The sequence below is a fragment of the Thyridium curvatum genome (assembly GCF_004353045.1).
Source record: "Thyridium curvatum strain D216 chromosome Unknown NODE_47_length_323349_cov_79.126483, whole genome shotgun sequence".
In the NCBI taxonomy this organism is placed as follows: domain Eukaryota; kingdom Fungi; phylum Ascomycota; class Sordariomycetes; order Thyridiales; family Thyridiaceae; genus Thyridium; species Thyridium curvatum.
The window spans coordinates 288588-310320 of record NW_022156802.1 but is presented as its reverse complement, the minus strand read 5'-3'; the positions used below and the strand labels follow the sequence as shown (position 1 = coordinate 310320).

The following is a 21733-nucleotide window of genomic DNA, read 5'->3' as shown; positions in this document are numbered from 1 at the left end:
GGGTGCTGGACTGGACAGCAGTCGTGAATGAGAGTAGAGGAAGAAGACGATCGTGATTCCTGCAATCAAAGGGATATATCGACGCCTGGGAATTATCATCTTGACTATCCCGCGGATCGGCGAGGAAGAAAAGGGCGTCATCTCAAGCACGTGGATCTCGCAATTGCAACATCTGAGATCTTGCTAGACCAGTGTGGCTCGTGTTGGCTCGTGTATGCAGGCTTCCCATCAGGATCGGTTTGGCGTGTTTTTCTTCGAGGTAAGGGATGAATTTGAAAACTGGTCTCAGCCCGACACTCACACCCCTGCCGGCATTCCCCCTGAGGTCACATATGGGGACAAATTGCATTGGCCACCCACCCACTGATCGGCGGTTGGGGCCGGCCCCAGCCACACCTAATGCTGACTTCACATGGCATAGGTGGGTCATGCGCCAGGACTGTTTCAGGGGGCCTGAGCAGTCATCTGTGATATTATTATTCCTTTTTGTGAGGTTCTCTTTGCAGATGAAGCTGCCAAAATCTTAGACGGCTCCGAATATGCCTTGCAGGTCAATCAAGTAGCACGTTCTGCGGCAGTCAATCAATCCACGATGTGAAAGCTAGCAAGAAGGGATCAAATCCCAGGCCTAGCTCGCATCTGGCCCTGATTGTGCGAGAGTGTATGGGCATTTCCAGCATCATCCAATCATCAACCTGGTATAAATACCTGGAGCCAATGCAACTCTGCATAAGCGAGCTGACATGGCCCCTTAATCTTGCAATAAGCAAGAGAGAGTACAAAGTAGTGATGCTTCCCTAAAAGGTCTGAATATTCCCAGCAAAGGTGATGCGATATGTCGTCTCTTTTCTGAAAGCAGGACCATCGACTGAACGGAGATGCTTTAAAGGCAATGAGGCTTCTGGTGTTTGGAGCGCTTGGCCGATTGGCCTGGCATGTGGTAGGGGAGAGTTGCGACTTCACACCCGTTCAACTCCCCATCAAAACTGTTCAAGTGAATTTGAATATCCCGGAATCGTTTATGATTGGAATTCCTGCGCAGGTCGGGACACCTCCGCAAAGTATCTTGATGCTTCCTTGGCCGTAAGTACTAAGGGTTGCGTGGAGCGTTGAATGAGTTGCTTACCTTTATTTCCAGAGAGTTGAACAACACTTTCATCTACGATCAACAGGACTTTTGCGACCGCACCGTGATCTTCAGTGACACTATCTGCGAGGTACGGCGCGGACATCTATACCACGAAGACGACTCAACATCCTTTACAAAGGCGAACTCGATTGCAAAGGCTGGCGGCGCCACTCAGGAGCCTGGAGGGCCGGGAGCAGAGTTTGGCATACCGGAACTGGAGACTACTAGTCTTGGTGGCACGGAAACTATTACATTCGACAACACGCCGCCGCTGAAGAATTACCCTATCGGTGTCCCGCGTCAGAAATGGGATGCAGGGTATACATATCTCCACTAATTGGGACTAGGACGGAATTCCACATATCTCAACAGTCTCGTTGCATCTGGACAGATCGCTTCCCGTGTCTGGTCTCTTTTCTGGGGGCGCATGTGGCTCCCTCAAAACGGGATTGACGGCTCATTGGTCCTAGGTGGTTATGATCAGCAGAAGGTCCTTGGGAGAAACTTCACCGCTCCATTGGACTACTCGGAGACGACAGGGTGTTGGACCGGGATGAAGGTGCAGATTGTCGATATCAAAGTTAACTACAGAAACGGGGAGGAGCAGACCATCCTTCCGCTCAATACGGCACTACCGGTCTGCATTGTACCTCAACGACAGCTGCTGGCCGAGATCCCGCTGTCATATGTCGACAAGTTCGAAGAAGTGACCAAAACTAACAGTTCGGGTCCATCGTATGGGATACACTGGTCTGCAAGGCGATTCGATGCTGACAAGGCGTAAGTCGGCTGAGACTCTGTTGATTTCAAATTGAAGGCATACCCTAACAATGTTGAACCCAGATTCGACGGCGACTTGACCATCGTTCTCTCTTCTGGTCTCTCTGTTCGCGTACCGAACAGCCAATACCTCCCTCCATTCGTTACACTCGATCGCAATGGAACCCGCATTTTTGACAATAACACTCGAGAGCTGCTTTTAAATGGTGTTGGCAAACAGCCGGCCACGTTGGGGCGATACTTCTTCACGTCTGCATATCTCATGGTAAACCATGATGCAGGTACCTTCACGCTTTGGCAAGCCAATCCAACCTCCCGCAGCAGCTTGGCAAATGTCGTCAGCGATGTCAGCACAGGGACTGGGTGTAGCAACGAGAGTGTTGTGGTTCAACCGAGCCCAAGCCGGTCCGCCTCTGGAGGAAATGGAGCAGGTGATACCGGGACGAATGGGCAGAGAGGTCCGTCTGTCGGTGCTATCGTTGGTGGAGTAGTTGCTGGCGTGTTGGCATTGGCTGCGTCATCCTTTGCAATTTGGTTTCTGCTGCGGAAAAGGGCCAGAGCAAGAGCCTTAGGGTCAGATGGCGGACCTCCTGTCCCGACGGGCTTGCATATTGAGGAGCAATGCCCAAAGTATTCCACGAATGGGCCTCATTGGTATCAGCAAGTGACACAATCGCAAGAGCTTGCAGGTTCGGAGCCTAGGGTTCACGAAATGTACGGCCCAATACATCCTGTACATGAAATGGACGGAGGGGAAAACCGAGGGAAATAATACATAAACCAAGCTTTCGGGTTTTCAATCAATCACTATCCTGTCATGACAACATGAGCGGCAGAGGTGGACGCGCAGGAGATGCATGTGGGTACGAAAAGCCGCAAGCAGACATTGGCCGCTAGCCAATCAAATAAGATACGCGACCAACAGCAATTGATGAGTATCGCCATTGAGATATCAACTTCCAATGAACCACTCAGTATGTTTGGCTGCGACGGCCACTTCCGGCGTTCTGGTGCCATCTGATGTCAAGAATCTCCCGGGTTGGCCATCATGTAGCACTGGTGGTCTTGGCAATTCAACTGGGCAGTTTCCGAGGGTAATCATTGCATGAGTTAAGTCCGGAGAAGTCATTATGGGGGGTTCACAACGCCGACTGGCGTTATATACTCGGATTTATCTGCTCTGTTTTAGCTAGTTCGGCCGTAGCAATCGCCAGAAAGGTGAGCAAGCTCTCCATATTTCCAGCTTCAATCAAAAAGTAGATAGGTCAAATGCCATTATAAAAGCGGCGTTATTGTCCTTTCAAAATTGCAATACTCCCAAAAACGAAATAGAAGACAATCTTGCCCCAGTTCCCTTGACCATCTCATGATGAATTTCTATCTGTCTCACTTCGTCTCGCTGATCTGGCTCGCCCTTGTCTCTGGCGTTGCTGCCAATTTCGATGTGTACATGGTCGAGCAAACCGTCATCACAGACCAGGGAGTGTCAAACATCAAGCTCTGGCAAGTATTCGAGGCCGAGCCCAAGAACTGCAATGAGGTCTTCAACACGCCACGGTGGGCCAACAGCCGCGACGTCAGTGGAACCAAGCATGGCGTCCGCTGTGAGGGAAGCGGCTGCGACTACAAGCCTCCGGCGGGCAACATCAATGTCCTGGAGATGAATTTCCACGGGACGAATCCAGTCTACCACTGGAGTGAGTTCCAAGCCAAAGTGTAGCACAGCAGCATCAACTAATGGTCGAGACAGCTCTCTACAAGGACCGTGGCTGGACAATGGTTGGGCGTAGGTTATCCCGCTGCACCTGGTAGCGTGTATCCCGTCGTCCTGCAACGATAAGCTGACTAACGAACGACACCAGTGGATGGCAACACCTATGGAAACTGCATCGTGTTTCCCAACGGTGACTATGACTGTCATCAGGGCGCCTACTACTATCTTAATGGGTATAGAAAGTTCCGCTGCTTGACCAAGTTCACGGCGAATGATATCAACTAGGCCGGTATTTGTCTGTGAGACGGGCGAGACGGGCTGTGACATCTCTCATGGATATTACAGGTCTTCGGCACATTACACGTGCTGAACCTCTTCATTCTCTTCTCACAAGCTTATCAGGGCAGAGCCAATGTCAAGCCCTGCGCGAGGTTGAACTTCGGAATGATCGTAAGATAGTACAAATACACGAGCGTCAACATATGTAGAGGCACAGGCTGCTCATCAACACGCTTGATATTCTCGCCAACTTAATGTAATGTTACACAAAACGACATCAACACACATCCCACCCATAAATACAAATCCACTCCCTGCACACATTACCTACCATAAACACCGGTGCAGTTGCGTCTTCCACAAAAAGGCAAAAAACGACAAATCTCCCACCCTGCTATGACCCGGCAAGACCAACACAAGAAGAAACAAACCCGCCGCTCACACTGATGAATCCCGCCCCCGAAAAGCTGGTGCTCCTGAAGAGCAGGTGCTCAGACGAGGGCCGCACAACCGTCTGTCGATTCCGTATGCTATGGTAAACCCGGTTAGGGTCCAAGCAGCAAGGGCTCGTGTATCACTTGCTATATCGCCTCATCATGCCGTGTGTGTCCATGCCAGAGTCCTTCTGGGGGCCCATGTCCATCCGTGTGGTAACAACCAGCGGTGGTAATGAGGCGCAGCAGATCAGGCCGTATGAAACCATTCCACCACGAGATCGAGTACTTCACAGCTTCCGCCCGGTTGTCATCCAAGGTCCACGCAATTGAACTGCGGTCGGGAAAGTTCCTGTCGCTTGTAATGTGTATTAAGTATTCGCTCGCAAGCAAAATTGCCTATTGCTTTTCTTTCCACCTCACCAAGGCCTGCTGATCGCAGCCTTTCCCCATATCAAAAATAGATTTAGACATAGCCATCTAGACGTTATGTCGTGAAAGCGTAAGATTCGTAACAGACGTGGTAGACTTGTCATCAAGTTCTTGTGACAGCCAAAGCCACATCCCGTCCGGGAGAGGCTGCTGGGCTCAAGAATAAGTCGGGGGTATCAAACGTGCTCGAGGCTGCGGGTGATCGGCTTTCTTGACCTATCACGCTGAGCCACCGAGTTGTCGTGGAACCGTTTCCGTCGGCTGATGATGGTTGCCCATCGGAGCTGTAATCTTAATTCCAAAGTCTCCCCGCCTCCAAAAAGTCTTTCGTAGTATCGGTTCGTTGTCGTCAAAGGCCTGCCACATGAAAGAAGCAGTCCATCGTCTCGATCGTCTCAATGTCGTGGCCCAAGCGTCTTTTTGGCCAGAACAACCCGTTGAAGCCCCCCGGGCCAAGGAGGGGGTTGTCTGAGACACAAATGCATATACCGAGTAATATCAAAACAGGTCCCAAAAAAAAAGGTTCAAGCTCCGCAGTGGCGGCGCCGTATTCGAAGCCGAAAAGCTGTACAGAGTCGAGAAGTATGGAAATACATTAAATGATGTATCATGATGCATGATCGAAATCGTCAAGAGCACAGAATGGGTTTGCGATATTGCCGAGGGTGGTAGATGTCGAGGTCCCGTAACAGCATCATCATTTCGTCCTGGGAGTATGCGGGAACCCGGCCGATATAAGCGAGCTTGCATTGTCGAGGAGATGATGGTCGCCGCTACTCAGTTGCTAGCAACCGAGGTCGATCGCAACCCGGGGTTCACAATGCCAAGGCACGCAAAGGGGTTTCGTAAGAGCACGTGGGTGGGTCTGCAGAGAGCCAAATTGCTCAAAACAGAGCGGCGGAGCCGGCGGTGGCGCCAACACGTCCGGTGTTGTCTGAGGAGTCTGCCCGTCAACCAGTCAGCTACATAAGTGTCGCGATTGGAGTGAGGACTACTGTACCGCTGCCTCTCTGCATGTGCCCATTTGTCCGGCTACGTCCGCCAAATCCACCTGAAGACTCCCAGTTGCTAGCGGGGCCGCGAGGCTGGCGATCGGGAGCATTGGCACGACTGCCGGCACTGGTAGCACCGGGCCGCTGGCTACCGATGGCGCCCGGAGTCTCCCGAGCGCGGCCGCCGAGGTTGTCGTTGCTGCCGACGTCGTAGGCTGATGAGCCAAGGCCGAGAGACGACAAGCTGTTGACGAGGAGGGACGGGTCGGCCTGGGAATTGGAGGCGTTGATGCCACTGCCCGGCGTTGTGGGGGTAGCGAGACCGAAAGCGCCGCTGTCATTACCATAATGGCCCATGTAGGGCATAGTGCCACCACCAGGGTTGTTGGTCGATGGGACGTTGAGGCCATTGTTGTTGCTCACAACAGAGGGCGAAGGGCTGGGACTGAAGGAGCGCAGATCAGCAAAGCTCTTGACTCCCCTCAGCCCATTCATGCCGTGGGGTCCGTCCGGGCTGCCGGGAACGGCAAGGTTTGTCCGGCCGAGCGACTGGAGGGACGGATGGTGTTGCGGGCGCGACTGTTCAGCAAAGTCGTAGGTCGCAGCACGGCTCAGTCCACGCGGGTGCTCATGAAGGCCGACGCCGGGCTGTTGGAGGTGGCCAGTCGGTTGATGCGTCGACATTGGAAACTTGGTCTTGCGTACGTGGACCTGCCGGTTCTCGCCTTCGCCCATCGAAGTGTGCTCGAGGCCCAGGTTGTGGGCAAGGATGTGAATGATTCGGCGCTCCTCGGGGCTCGTCTCGCTCGGGAAGATGAGCACTTCTTGATCCGAATTGTTTCGGAAGACGAAGAGATCAACATAGTATCTCAAAGTTGTTGCATCGTTCATGTCAACGGGGCCCGGGGCAGCTGACGCGGGCCAGCCCACTGGCGACTGTTGCGACGGCACTTTGCGATCGACGGGGGGGCGGGCGTTGGTGGTGCCAGACAAGGACGTCATGGACGGCTGGTGACTCGGGGCGCGGTGTTGCTCTTCGAGCTGGCCACGCTTCTCGCGCTTTTCACGTTCGATACGCTCTCGCTCATGCTCCGGAAGCATCTTCTTGTACTCGACGCGAAGCTTTCGGCCGCCGATCTCGAAGCCATTCATATGCTCAATGACAATGGCAGTGTCAGCAGCATTCTGGAAGTTGGCAAAAGCGAGACCGCGGAAAATGCCATTGTCGAAGTGGTAATTGAAAGCGTATGGCTGGGGAAGGTTCATCTCAAGCATGGTGGCAGCCAGGACCTCTTTGCGGATGTTGAAGGGTATGTTTTTGATAACAATGGCCGTGGGGATGAGATCGCTCGAGTCCTTCTTCTGGTCCTGGTAGCCTCGCATGTCGTGTCCCATCAACCCGTGGGAAGCACCGGGAGGGGGCATGCCGAAGAGGTCGTTGCCACCGCCGTTTGGAAGCCCCATGTGCGAGCCTCCGCTGTGCATGGACCCATACTGCGATCCGTGATTGCCCTGCCCGCCCATCGAATCGGTTGGGGACATCCATTCCTGAAAGGGGAGAGAAAGTATGCATGTCAGTTCAGAAGCTTGATGACAGAGTACAGGGCCAAGGTATATACCGTGTGCAAGGCGGGTCGGCGACTACCGCCACCGCGCATCCGCGAGCCGTCGTTCAAGGGGCCGCTCAGGGTAGCAGCAGCGCCGGCATTGTAATTCCAGGTCTGGCTGTTGCTCAGCATGAAGCTGGCCTGGTTTCCTTGCGCCGAAGAACCTCTGTCGTATCTTGACACTGTCTCAAAAGGAGTGAAGCGATCATCGCCGTAGAGAGAGGAGGGCTGGCCGATGGACTCTAAGGGGGGTTGGTTTCTCCGAGCAGCTCCCATGCCAGACGAGAGGCCGACTGTCGCATAGCCTGGTCGTGTGGAGGACGGAGAGCGGTTGACGGAGGAGCTGACATAGCCGCCATAAAACTGATCTTGAGCGTGTTGAGAATTCATACTGAAGAAGGAGCTCCGAGGGGGAGAGGAGAGGGCGGTGTACGAATCGGGATGCAGGCTCCGATCGGGGGGTGGACAGCCCTGCTGTGGCGGCGGCGGCTGCTAGGGCTGCTGCTGCTGCTGCTGCTGCTGCAGGCGACTGAGATAGTAGCGACGGACAGACGACGCAAGATGAAGACGTCGGATGGTGGCAGCAGCAGAGAATATTTTCGGGGTTGGAAATTCTGGGCTGCTTGGAGAACGGAAGCAGATTTCTGTGGGGATGGGTGTGGATATTTTTTTCCCTCAGTGACGCGACAGGCGTCGGCAGAGAGACCGTCAGGAAGAGAGAGAGGCAAAGATTGAGGAGAGGTCGGCCTCGTCTCGTCTGTCAGAGAGATGGCGAGAGGAAGAAAAGTTTCGCGCCACGACAAGTGACGAGAATGCGAGAGGAGAGAAAGGATCAGGTAAGGTTAGGTTAGGTAAACCGAGTCTGATGCAACTGTGGTCAGGCAGTCAAAAGATTCGCCATGACCAAATAGGCCTGGTTCGGGGGCAGGATGGGATGCCGGTAGGGGGGGGACCAAGAAGGTTAGGGGTGGTGGTGGTGGGAGGGTTGGTCGCGCGCAGCACCGGCACAGAAGAGAGGTACCGGTCAGTAACAGCCTGGAGATTGGTTGGTCCGGGAGAGGCACACAGCGCACGAGGCAGAAGAGGAGGAGGAGACGGTATGGAATAGAGCGTTGTTGTGTGTTTGTGTGGGTGGAGAGAGCGAGGCAAAGACTGTCGGTTGGTCGACAGAGCAGGGAGAAGGTGGGAAGAGATACGGTGGTTGATGGATTGATGGATTGATGGATTGATGGATGGAAGGCCCAGGAATGATGATGGATGACTGGGCAGGCGGCCAAGCGGCCTGGGGAAAAGTTGCTGGTCGCCTGGCCTTCGAAGTGGGAAAATTTTGGGCTTAGCGTTGGCTGCCCCTCTGGTGGGTCCAAGGTTCTTGGTACACAGGACTGTCTGCTTGACGTGCCAAAGGCTAAAGTACAGGCTACTAACGGTGCAGGGCCAAGGCCGAGTGACTTTTTGCACCTCAGCGATGGCCCGCCCGGCTAGAAATGCAAGTATCTTGGAAAATGAGGTGCACAGTTCTTCACTTCCTCACCTTGGTGCAATGAATGATGCAGGCGGCTTTTTTGCAGGTGCCTATCACAAGTCGGCAGGACGTGAGAAGCAAGTCAAAGATAGTTGCTACCTACCTGTATACCTTACTGTAGGTAAGTACCGTAGGTTGGAGAGGGAGAGGGGGCGCCGGCTGCATCTTTTTCACCCTTTGCCGCGTGTGCGGCGTGCCATAGCTTTGCTGCAGCCAGCATCGATTGTTTACCTAGGTACTCTGCCATCCTTCTAGAGAGTACCCAGGTATGAATGAAACATCAAGAAGGCATCTCCAAGGGCAGCAAGGCAAATTCCTGTCGAGACTGGTCAAGGCTAAAATCAAGTACCTACGGCAGCCATACCTAGTGTCGGTAGCCCGCAAGGCGTCTCTGCCTCCAGCATGAGGGAGCGACCCAGCGAACCCCCTCCGGGTCCAACCCACTGGCCCCGGGCAGTTTTTAGGCTGACAGGCCCTAGCCCACTTTCTGTAATTGCCCTGTTGGCCAATTGGTACGGCACCTGCAGCTTTCCAAGCTCCAGCATAGCGCTGCTCAGGTATTCCGAAAATGAAGCTACGGTTTGGCTGTACCTAGGCCGAAGAACAACAAGGCATTGTTTGGATGAATAACGTGCCAGCCAGAGCGGGAGCTTGAGCTGCAAAACCAAACATGACCGATTGATGGGGCCGGTTAACGACCTTTTTCTCGCTACCCCTTCTGTCTTTACATCTAGGTACCAAGGCTCAAGCCGTCCGGAAAAGCCTCCACCGTCTGGTGTACTTGTAGATGGATCGTTGGCTCACATGTATGAGTTTACAGAGAGGCCCGAGAATCGTCGCCCACGAACGAGGCGCATACGGAGTCAGACGGGGAAACAATCGCCAGGCTCATCCAGGTGGATCGCCAGGGGCAAGCTTGTTGGAGCATTCCAACATTGCCTGATGGCCCGAGAAATGTACTTGTAAATACCGGGCGGGCCCTAGCAACCAAGACACCCGGTGCTCCCTGACACGCATGCCTCTCGAGACAATTGGAATCTTGTGGTCCGAAAATTCTCAGCCGTCTTGCAGCAGCCTGGTGGGTGCGGTGTGGCACGGCATCGTCGTTCGGGTACCCTTGAAAAGAAAAGTCACATAAGTCGACCCCTTTTCCCCTTTTCCTTGTTTAGAGTACCTACGTCTGGTACGGAGTGCGTGCCGGTATGCATTTGATCCGAGCTGCTACCCCTTTACAGCCCCCAGCGGCTCACGACGTACGTCCATCTCAACCATTCGCTCCGTTGCCCGTTATGAATCGAGGTCAACCCTCTCCACACGGGTGAGGGGCCGCCCCATCACCACCAGCTCAGTGAGCAAATCGGCACCCACCCGTGCGCCTCCGCTCATCGTGGACCATGGATCTCCTGAACACGCGCCGGGATACACCTTTTGCCTCACCACCATTACTTGCACCTCACGCCCGCCACTCCCTCCGTCTAGCTTACACACTCCAACTCACGGCTGCCCGCGTGATCTTGGTCCGCAGTCACGATGTCTCAGCTGTGCATTTATCACGACAAACTGGCTGTCGCCTCTGTGCACGCAGTTGCTGGGGTTGGAGGGTCTGCCTGTCCCACCACCGACAGACTCTTGTATTCGAGTGGTACCTAGGTAATGCAGGCAAGCAGTCTCTCCCAGGACGCGCACAACACGCGATGATACCTTGCCGTCCATCAACGACTGCTCCGTAAGTACATCACTCAGTGAAATGCAGATCACGATGTGGCATTTGCGCATGCATTTTGCCTCAAATCCCATCCTGGGATGCAAGGTTGCCGATTGCTTTGGCCAGCATTTCCCTCATTTGCCCAACTCTTGTGCGTGCAGCCCCGCAAGACTCCGTCCACACCAAGTTACCATCCGGGACTTGCGGGACTAATAAACGAATGACTATTGTAGCCCAAGACCCGATTGTGGACTCTACCTATTTCTTCAAACATGTCCTCGATGCCCAATCACACACGCTCTCCCCCCTAAACCCGATGGCTACTAGTTGCAAGCCGAAAACCTGGTTTTGCTACCCTCCAACCGCAGACGATCGTTTGCCAGATCTGACGATCACACACTAATCCCAACGCCGCTCTCCATATTCAAGCAAACATCTCTCCCATCGTGTCCAGTGATCCCAAACTCTACCTCTCCAAATAAATACTCTTCTTCCTCTATGTAATGGGAGATAACCTGGTAGTAGCTGGCCAAGGTCATGGAGAGGGTCTCCAAATGACCACAAGGTGCAAGTGAACAAACGCCATATTGTTATGATGCCAACCAACGGACGACACACGGATCTTTGCCTTTCCGATGCTGCTAATATCTTCAATTGACATGATATACTGCAGAGCTTTGGATCCACTGAATTGGCCAAGTGAACAAGTCCTGGAGCCTAGGATATGAAAATGCTGCCAATAATTATTGGTGGACACTTTTTCGATTCCTAGATCAGTTGTTGAGTCGCAATTGTTTCCCTTCTTATTGTGGTTTTCATTCTGTATCTGGATGCAAGATACAATGAGTAAATGGGTTGTTCTACATAGATAGAGACAACTCAACAGAGGTTACCTGTGTACCAGATTTTAGCAGCATGATAAGATAAAAAGCAGATAAATCAAGACAATTCTAGTATTCTATCGGTGCTCTTCTGTATCTCCTTGAAATCAGGATCTTCTCATAGGACTGTGCTCTCACTACAGTGGTGGAGATATGGTGTCAATTTATCGAGTTAAGGTTGTAAATTGAAAAGGGCACACATGAAACAAATAATCAATACCCCAAAAGACATCTGAAATATAACTAAAGACAGTTGCTGAAACCTGACAAAGCAAACCAACAGATCAATTTAGATCATATCCCGGGCGAATTCATTTGTCTGCCTATTATATTTCCGAGTGGTGTTGAATTGTACCAAGCATTTCTCTTGCACTACTTGAACAAATCTAATTATCCAGATCGTCAGCTGTCGAACTGAATCTCAAGATCACAGAAAGACCTGGATGATTATTACTATCCTTCTGACTATCCAGAACTTAGCCCAGTAAATGAATGGTTCACCTAACCATTCATAACCGCGCAACAGAGGCTGCTTCCATGCGGGCACTCAAAGACACAGCGAGCAGTTCAACATGAGGAATTTCTCTAATGTTGTCCAGATTTATCTTTAGGTGGAAGTGTATAACAGGCCTGACATACATTGTGACACTTAAATCTTGATATATATCCAGACATGAGGTGCACGCCTTGGATAGCTCAGCATACTTGTGAGAGGGCCTGCGCAGCCAACAACTTTCCGAACTTGCGAGACTATAAGGGGGTCCAGCCGTCTCATCAAGACAAAGTCTCAGCAGTGGCCACCAGCTGTGGATTGTGAGGCATGAGAGGGCATGGCTTCAAGGGCACATATCTTAGCTTGATCAACAGCAATATCAGTCCCACCAACCCTCTGTTAAGCACCTATACATCCTCTTTAAGTCACTTTGTATTTCAATGTTGCATGCACCTATTTCTACCCGTTCAGCAGGATCAATGATAGGGCTTAGCTTAACCATACTGTGAGCCTCATGGGTCTGAATGGGGACGCAGAGAGCACAATATAGCTGGGAAAGGGACCGAGGTGGCACAAGACAGGTCCGACTTGATGATTGATTAGAGAAACAGACCTAGATAGGCCCCATCGACAAAAGACGCCCCTTTCCTGGCCCTAAACACAACTCTGAATACAAGGAAATCCCAGATCCCTCCACAGCCCAAATCCGCCAGGAACCCAACAGAAACAAGGTGAAGCCCATTTATCACTCGGAAAGAACAACCCAAACAGTACACAATCAAACAGGAAGACGTGTGGCGGCGCGCAGAGGCATGGCACTAAGCTTCGGCGGCCTGCTTCTTCTTCTTCTGCTCGACCTTGAGCAGAAGCGCCCTGTTGATATGGGGAAGAACACCACCAAAGGCGATGGTGGCACGGATGAGGGTGTCGAGTTCCTCGTCACCACGAATGGCGAGCTGCAGGTGGCGGGGCGTGATGCGCTTGACCTTAAGGTCCTTGGCGGCGTTCTGCGGCAGAAGTGGTGGTCAGTACATGTGGCGAGAATCCACGAATGGCTGCCTAGCCGGCACTGATGCGATAGGGACAGAGAGAACTTACGCCTGCAAGCTCAAGAACCTCAGCAGTTAGGTACTCGAGAACAGCAGTAACATAGACGGCGGCCTTGGCACCGACGCGCATCTTGTTTTGGGTGTTGGCCTTGAGGAAACGCTTGACACGACCGCAGGGGAACTGGAAAGATAATCTCTCGTTAGTACCGTGACCATGGCGACCGTAAACATGTTATTTCAATCCAGGCGCGACCCAGTTTGCCCTCGATACACTCGACATTCACCGCAGACAACGGAGAACACCATCGGCGGAGCTATGACGCGTCACCGGGACGATGCGAAAAAGGTGACTGTGCTTCCAACTGTCCCGGGCGAGCTGGCGAAAGGGAATCGCGATGGGTTCGCGGGCGTTTGTTGAGGCTCGGGGAGGACAAGGGCGCTGGTCTCGGAAATCATGGAATGCCTTGGGGACGCGTGCGGGACCGAGTTTTTGTCGTCTTTGGGATGGCGGTGTCGTGGCCGGTGTTGAACGAGAACGCAATGCGCAAAATCGCAAGGAGAAAAGCTGTTGACGCGACTTACCTGAAGGCCAGCTCGCGCAGAGTGGCTCTGCTGCTTCTTGGGACCGTCGACCGAGGTCTTGCCACCCGAGCTCTTGCCGCCAGAAGACTTGCCCTTGCCGCCAGCCATTGTTTATCGAGGGGCGAAACGAAGTCGGAAGGTCGAAATAAAGCTGTTTTGTTGATGCAGGTGATCTCTGGGACAATGCGACCGAGAATACGGTGATATTTGATGAGCCGGGGAAAATGTTGTTGTGGTGATGGTCGCGAGTGTGGAGGCGTTTTTTCCCGTCTGGTTGACGTGACTCTGAAAAAGCTGATTGTTTTGAGGGGGGGGGGGTGGATTTGTCGAGTCGAAAATTCGGAAGGCTGAGGAGGAGAGGGACCTAAGCTTTGTGTTGTGATTGCACTCAGAGCTAAGAGTTAGCACTTGGAGGGAGATTGTCGCGCGACCTGCATCGAGGTATCCCCCAGCTTCAGGTGTCAAAGGTCCCCCAAGGCCAGCTAAGAGTAGCGAGGCAAGTTCGCTGTAATGGGAAAAACCAAGACCTGTCTGGCAGCCGGATTCTGCGCTAAAACCTAGATCTGACTGGCATGCCTCGCGCCAGAGGCCAGCATATTTGACGTGCGGTGCGCTTGAGGTACGGCGGGCCGAGATAGACCAACCGTGCACTTTCTTAGGCTCCCGGTCAGGTTAGGTGAGCGAGTCGGTCGTCGCTAGACTGGGCGTGCGTGGTGAGGCAGGATGCGGATGCGGCCGTGGATGCGGCAGAAGGCAGCCAGCCGCTCGAGGCATCAAAGCCATGCTGCCACAGGCCCGAGATGTCTCGAAAACCAGATTGTGAGTAGCTCCAGGAGGCGCCCTTTCCAACGAGCCATCTTTGATGGCTCCCAGGGCAGCAGAAAAGGAGAAGCGATACGTACCAAGACCGACTTACCTAGTTTTGCGGTGACTCTTGGCCAGTTGCGGCCCGCAAAGACTCGCCCTCATGCCGGCCTGTACTCGCACTCGAGCGGCCGATCAGGGCAGGGAAAGTCGGGCAGCCTGCTTCTGATGCTATATAAGCACGGGTAGGTGCAAGCAAAAGAGTAGCACAGCATGTTGCTGGCCGTCTTGCAATCGCCCAAGATGCAGCTCCAGGTTGGCAATGCGGTCCCTTCTACGACGTTTTGCCTGAGGACTCACTGCCTGCCTGGCTCCCCCGCCCTTCTCGCGCCTCGGAGGCTGCCAGCCCCACTACCCGAACGCACGAACCACAGGTTAGACTTCCAATTCGACAGCCACACTTACCCTCAGTCGTCAAGCCACAGAACTAACCACAAGCCACACACACGTAGATAACACGTTCATCAATGGCCTGCACAGACACATACACATGCCAGTCGCAAATTGCTTGTTTACTGTTCGAACCACTCTATGGAAATGCGGCATTGAATACACGTCTTGATCAGTCGAGGCTCGCATGGCCGACAAGTCCTCTGTCCTTGCGCGTTTTGTTTGAGCAACTAGCAATATGTGGCCCCTGTTGGATCAACCAGCGAGTTGTCTGGACCCTTTTCTCTCTCAGCACCCAAGCCACCTAAGATATGTCCTCCCTCACAATGGCCTCGCTCCTCCTTCTCTCAGGTTTGACTGGTTCTTGGATCTGGAAATCCCTGGTGTCGCTCTCGGAGTTAGTCAAGCAACTCAACACTTAGCCGCAGACAAACTTGCCTACCTTTCCATGTCCCAGGGGAGCATCTCTTCTTTGGGTAGTCGTGCTCGGAACCTCGCTTCCAGCTGCTTTGCCCTCTCCAAGTAGTAGTCCTGCCGCTCCTCCTCCAGCTCCCTCTTGTATCGTTCCACCTCGCTCTTCCATCGTTGGTGCTCTCCATATGCCTGCACTAGACAATATCGTAAAAATCGTGCCCGGACGCGGGATCTCTTTCTGCGGCACGCACTGTTCTTGCTCTCTTGCCATATCACAAAGTTTTGCGTGTACTCGTCGCGCTTCACACGGCACCAGGTTTGCCAAGATTCCACAAGTCGGTGGCGTGCGGCAGTGTAGTCGTCGAGCGTGAGGTTCTCATAAGACTGATGGGTGCATTAGCAGTAGCCCCTGGCCGGCTGTGCGCATTCTCCGATGAAGGGCATGGGGGAATAGGCAAGCTTACAGGCGGGAGGCTCTCGTCGTTGTCATGCCCGGAAGTCTGAGGTGCATCTCCGGCCGCGGAATCCAGCAGATGTCGAAGGAGGATATCCTCGGGGCCCGGAGCCGAAGAGTAGCTTGGAAGCGCATCAACCTCATCAGGGTCGGCCCGCTCCTCCATATCGATCCTGCTGAGTTCCAAAGCTGCTTGAATGTCTGCCTCCTCTTGCGCATCCAAGTCTTGCTGGGCCTCCATAGCTTCCCGAGGGCGCATGCCTTCCCATGCACCCAGATCTTCCTGCAAACTCATAGCGTTTTGGCTCCAAAGCTCTCTGGTGCTAATCCTGATGTCGCTCGAGATCTTCCCTGATCTCGTAGTAATATTACCAAGAGGTAGAGTTGAAATGCAAGAGAAGGAACCAGTGCGAAATTGGTGTTGGGAGTGACTTTTCAATCAGAGAAGGGGCGCGCCTCCAGGCAGGATTATCTTCGCCTTGTTGAAGACGATGAATACTGTATCTCTCTATGATTACCACTGTCTGAACAAAACCTTGGCCTATTGAGAAAAATTCCAGTGGTTATATACCAAGAATGGGGTGAGGACGGGGAGTGGCAGTGTCGTTCAAAATGCGCGCGCTCTGGCCGGTACCAAGAACTAATATTTGACAAGCCCATGGAACTGCCAGTCCATGTGGACACCTCAGCCACTGACTGATGAGAGTGATAATGCAGCCTGGTTCGTCTGGATTCAGCCCCAGAACCAGAAAAGTCTACAAATCTGGTGTCGCACTGATTCGTCTTGATCCAGTGTTGTGCACGTCAGAGAAACTAGTACATCAAGAAATACTGACGGTTCGATTTGATCTGAAGTTTCTGCTTTCCATTTTGACTGTGCAACAAAGCAATACCCATCTATATACACTCTTTTCAAGCTTCGAGGGCTTGATAGTAGGCTCGTTTCAATCTTCGAGAATCAACTCAAAATAGCTTGAAAGGCGAGCAATTCGGCGCTCAAGAATCTATGCCGAACCACTATAGCACGCGGACAGCAAATTCTGGTCCTCAGTGCTAGCAAAAAAACTCTTCGTCTGTGGCAGTGAAAGAACCAAACTTGTTGCTTTGAGAAACTGCTAAACTTGCGGGTGGTACGGCCGTCTAGACCCTGAACCATTTCCTATTGTTCCTAGTCCCTTCGCTCCGCACTCGTGACTCTACATTTCCCGAGGTAGCCTGTCGCAGCGGGTCCACCAGCGATATGACAAAGCCGTCCTTGTAATGCATCTCCTTGCTCTTGGTACCCGCGATCCCCGTGGATAGCTCCGTGTCGCTCCCTGTGCGGCTGTGCGTCCCGTCCACGGGGCCCAGCCCCTCACTTGGCGTCGTGGTCAGCTCGTACCGGTCCTCGTGAGTGATGTCGATCTCCTGAGTGACGAAAATCCGCCCAAAGTGGCTGCTAATCCTGGGCCAGAAGACGGGCACGCTGGCGCATATACTGGCGGCATCGACTTCCAGAATGGCCAGAAGGATGCTGATCGGTCCGTACCAGGTCGGATCTCGGACGGGATAAGTGGCCGCCTTGTGCTCGACGATCGTGGCCAGGCGCCAGACGGAGAAGACATTGACACTGGCGTGTTCGTGATTAGCAAACCGTCTCTCTGACACATAGATGTGGTTACAAAAAGACACCATCGCCGGACTCACAGACAGCCCATGAACAGCAAGGCCAAAAGACCCCTGCGAGTCTTCTGCGGTGTATGCTTGTCAAAATACATTGGTACCGGCGCTGCCAGGACAAGAACGTCGAGGACCATGTTGACGCCCGTATGGCTCTCGTACGTTGCTGCGAAAATATGGGGGTTGGGCGACCCAAAAGCGTAGCACTTGGCACCTGGAGGGGCAAGCCACAAGTCCTTGATCGGGAAGCAGGGAAACCAAGCCATGAAGGTGTAAGCAGTACCCCAGAGGGCCGTAAAAATGAGGAGGCCGACGCAAAGTCGATACATGGTGGTGCCGCGGTTGTACACGCGGAGATACTGGAAGAGTAGAGAGAGTTTGATCAGGGCTGTGCAGGTTATGTAGGCCGCGCTGCCGACATAGAAGACCTAAGTGGCTGTTAGAACAAACCTCTTCCACACACCCTACAGGTTGAGAACAACACACAATAATGTAGGCCCGTGCAGTTTCCGGATGCAAGAGAGCGAAGTGCTTCCCCATGCCGTAGTTGGTGGCTGCAGAATCGCGGGTTAAAACGAGGCTGAAGCATTCCAAGGTCTCGAGTAAGCTTACCAAGGCATATAGCGCCAGTGCCGACGACTGTAAAAAGCTGTGGACTGTATCAGCCTCGCCGCTCATTCTTGAAAGTGATGAATGAAGATAGTCTTACAAGGTAAACCACGATGAGTAAGTCATCCCATCCAGGTGACCGCACGACCCACAAACGCGTGTAGAGGCGAGTCAATACACATGAGCACGAAATTATCTTCGTGAGGATTAGTCTGTCAGTGCATGCTCCTTGCTGCTATCGGTGGAATCGTAAGTTTGTACGAGTCTAGACTGACCAAGAAAGTAATGGACACCCCGAGGATCGTTTCTCGCTTGTTGACTAATGGTTCTGGGTCATTGAGATTGTCAAAGAGGTGACTGAGATCACCCGAGGACGGACGGCCTGCCATTCTGTGTAGCTTGATGGGAGCATCTGGTACGACCTGCGTCCTAAGGTTCCATCATTTCTCGTGATGCTTCTGCCGACCCCTCCCAATGAACAAAAGAGCGATGAGGAAATCTGGGGAAGAAGAGGAGGCGTGGGGCTAGGCCAGAGCCGACCTTTTCTACAAGTATGGCCATGGACCACAGACCCCTTTCTCGCCTGCCGATCATATCTTATTTCGACCCATGCCACAGAGACTGCCGATGCACAAACTGTCATCCATGTCTGCGCGCGCCAGAAGGAATCCGCATGTTTCGTTTTGAGCTCGGATTGACAGGCATGGCAGGCGGATGTGTTCCCTCGAGAGTGGACTTCTGGCTCAGCGTAGGGCGGGACTAGGCCTGATAGAGGAGTGTCAGACGCCGGAGGGATGTGATCTGGACAAACTCTCTTCCCTACTTTGCCAACTTTGGACAGCAGGGTGACAGGGATGCTTGCGAACGCGACATGGGTTAGGAGCCCAAATTCTCACGTCACAGGTGGCTTTGACTTTGAAACACCGTCAGGCTAATATCTCATCTCAGAAATCTTGTGTGATAGGTTGAAGGAACGAGAATGATGCTGTTGTTTGCTTGAAGCCCGAATGGATATTCTGTCCGGTTCACGGACGAGGTGACGAGGTGAGGATATCACCTTGCAACAAGTGGATGATGATTCCGACCGGATCCTCTGGAATCCTCCGGCAGGGGTAAGTCGTGGGGGTTGTGATCCAATTTCCCCTTTCTCGGAACAATGCCGGTTTTCCTACAGCGTGTTCGAAGTTTCAAACCGTGTACCCCTGTAGCAGAGCGGATCTAACCCCAGTGCTTCGAAAAGTGGAAAAGGTCCGGCTAGCTCACAGCTAGCTCACACAGTGTTCTCCATCACATCTAAGAAGTCTACGGGACTCGGTCTTGCCGCAAAAAGGGCTGAAAACCTGGCCGATCAGTCCCTAGTCTACTTGTAGAACTCGACGGACAGGGCCTCCTTGCCACTTTTTCGCCAACTAAGCGCGCCTTACGAGAAGCGCAGATCTTCCAGTCCCCTGCGTGTGCTCTGGGAATACCTACCTACTGAATCAACAGCCCCTGTAGACTCGCATCATGTGAATCACGCAAACAGGTCTTGCCCAATATTAGGCTACACATGAGATATGCGCTTGGAATGCCATTGACCAAGAGCTGCGGTAATCGGGCTGAGAGTTGTGCTTGCCAATAGCGTTCCAATCGCATAATATCTTATGTGATCACGCTTGGTGCGTACCAAGGGTTATAGTTCTGTTCAATGTCCTCAATGCTTGCTCAACTGTGGTGTTGAGCATTTAGCAAATCAGCAGATGAGTGTTCTTGCTCTGAATGTTCACTTTTGGTACTATTCATTCATTCATTCATTATGAAGCGTGAAGCCGGCTAGATACAGACGAGACATAAATCCAGCCCAACTTGCCCATGCCGAGGACTATGGGCTAGTAGTGTAAGCCCTACTACCTAAGGCTTGCGAGGCTTGCAGAGCTGTCCATTGGCAACAGGAAGCTGGAAGACGGTGTGAACGCTGGCGTGATCAGAAGTCCAGTCGTTATTCTTATGATTAGGCTCCGGGGTGGGACTGCCAACTATGAGTGTGTTGGAATCAACGACGGTCATGTTGCCCTTGTGGTAAATGAAGTCGATGCGATCCATGGGCTCCTTCCTGCCGTTGTTGTCCAAGTAGATTGGCGACCAGGTGATGCCGGGGACGGCGAGTGGATCCGGGTGGATGACTCGGTACGAGTCGATCATGCCGGCGTTGGTGGGCTCGACGGAGGTGGGCCAGGGCACGTTGGCGTAGCCGCAGTGGGTGTCCCGAGTGGCCTCTGTGTAGTCCAGGTGGGACGGCGCGTTGAAGTCGCCGAGGAGGATGACGGGGACGCTGTTGGCGTTGTCAAGATTAGACTTCATGAGCTCCAAAGACTTGCGAATCTGAGGAGTGCGTCCGGACTGGGCCTCGCGCGCTAGAGTCTGCTCCACAGTCATCTTGGAAAAGCAGAAGTCGTAAGGTCCGTACGGATCGTAGCCCAGGTGCTGGTTCCAGACGTTCACCTGCTGCTTCTGGCCATCGAGAGCGATGCGCACACCCAGGCTGTAGCTGCCGGGAATGGTGTAGGTCTCGACGATAGGGTAGCGGCTGATGGTGCCGACGTCCTGGCCTTGATAGACATACCAGCCAAGAGCCTTTGCCAGACGGTTGGCATGGTCTCCAGTAGACTCTTGGAAACCGATAATATCGAAGTTGCCACCAGCGAGGAAGCGAACTTGCTTGCGGTGGTAGTCATTTACCTGAGTACCGCCGTGCCATAGATTGTAGGTCAGGACGTTGAGAGAAGATACGAGCACCTGGTCGGCGCGGCGGACTGGGATAGTAACTTCCAGTGTGCTCGACCCCTTGCCAGCGAGGGTGGCCTTGATAGTGGCCTGGACCTTGCCTGCGGCAGTGGGCTTGCCGGAAATGATGCCGCCCGTGGAAGACACCCCGACCCAGGCATCACCGGAGACCTTTTCAAAGCTCACTGTGGACGGATCTGTGACGCCGTTGAGTAGGCCGGCAATGGTAACACTGAAGTCTTCACCGACACGGGCGTTCTGAAGAGTGAACTTGGTGACGATGAACTCGAATGGGACATCGGGGGATGGCATATAGAAGAGGATTGGCTCGGCCAGCCATTTGTAGCCATCATTGGCGAGGAAGTAAGCCTTGTACTGTTGGCCGCCGGTGAGAGACGAGGCAGCGATCTGGACCGTGCCGTCGGTCTTGGGAGTGTACGCCCAGGTCAGGGAGGGGTTCACTTGCTTCTCCTGGTCGGGGCCGCCACCCGAAGCAGGGTAGATGCCAATCCAGTTCTTGGAATTTGCCGTAGGGATCGAGTACTTGAAGGTCAGGAGGGGCTGGTCAGGAAGAAGCTCGAATTTGCCGTCCAAGGCACGAGGCTCGGTGGGCATGTAAAAGGTCACGGGCTCGGCAAGCCACTTGTAACCGTCGTCGGCAAGGTAGTAGGCCTTGTACTGCTTGCCGGCTGTGAGGCCAGTGGTTGGGACCTTGACGGTGCTGTCGGCATTGGGAGCGTAGGCCCAGGTGATAGAAGGGTCCACCATCACCTCCTTGTCCGGACCGCCACCGGAGGCGGGGTAGATACCGACCCAGTTCTTTGACTTGGGGGACGGAGTCGAGTACTTGAACGTCAGAAGAGGTTGGTCGCGCAGGAACGCGAGCTTGCCGTCAGCAGCGCGGGCCTCGACAGCGACAGGGCTGGCAGCCACCAGGCCGACGGTGGCCAAGAGGCCTAACACAATAGTCGAAAAGCGCAT

The 21733-nt window shown here is 53.4% G+C and overlaps 5 protein-coding genes across 5 annotated transcripts; 1 reads left to right on the top strand and 4 right to left on the bottom strand.

Moving 5' to 3' along the window:
- Positions 1–1021: 1021 nt before the first annotated feature.
- Positions 1022–3908, top strand: E0L32_007693 (uncharacterized protein; the record flags this gene model as incomplete). Its single annotated transcript, XM_031142466.1, has 7 exons — positions 1022–1083; positions 1139–1428; positions 1477–1909; positions 1973–2623; positions 3260–3606; positions 3660–3695; positions 3772–3908. 7 exons carry the CDS (start codon positions 1022–1024, stop codon positions 3906–3908), a joined length of 1956 nt encoding a protein of 651 aa, XP_030993425.1.
- A 1822-nt stretch (positions 3909–5730) lies between these two features.
- Positions 5731–7757, bottom strand: E0L32_007692 (uncharacterized protein; the record flags this gene model as incomplete). The annotated part of the gene is made up of 2 exons (XM_031142464.1): positions 5731–7308; positions 7380–7757. 2 exons carry the CDS (start codon positions 7755–7757, stop codon positions 5731–5733), a joined length of 1956 nt encoding a protein of 651 aa, XP_030993424.1.
- A 5029-nt stretch (positions 7758–12786) lies between these two features.
- E0L32_007691 (uncharacterized protein) lies at positions 12787–13707 on the bottom strand (the record flags this gene model as incomplete). Its single annotated transcript, XM_031142463.1, has 3 exons — positions 12787–12975; positions 13067–13198; positions 13600–13707. The coding sequence occupies 3 exons, from the start codon at positions 13705–13707 to the stop codon at positions 12787–12789; spliced, it is 429 nt and encodes a 142-aa protein (XP_030993423.1).
- Positions 13708–15291: 1584 nt separating this feature from the next.
- On the bottom strand, positions 15292–18058 carry E0L32_007690 (uncharacterized protein; the record flags this gene model as incomplete). The annotated part of the gene is made up of 6 exons (XM_031142462.1): positions 15292–15461; positions 15519–15651; positions 15732–16004; positions 16922–17330; positions 17408–17808; positions 17867–18058. 6 exons carry the CDS (start codon positions 18056–18058, stop codon positions 15292–15294), a joined length of 1578 nt encoding a protein of 525 aa, XP_030993422.1.
- A 1821-nt stretch (positions 18059–19879) lies between these two features.
- Positions 19880–21733, bottom strand: E0L32_007689 (uncharacterized protein; the record flags this gene model as incomplete). Its single annotated transcript, XM_031142461.1, has 1 exon — positions 19880–21733. One exon carries the CDS (start codon positions 21731–21733, stop codon positions 19880–19882), a length of 1854 nt encoding a protein of 617 aa, XP_030993421.1.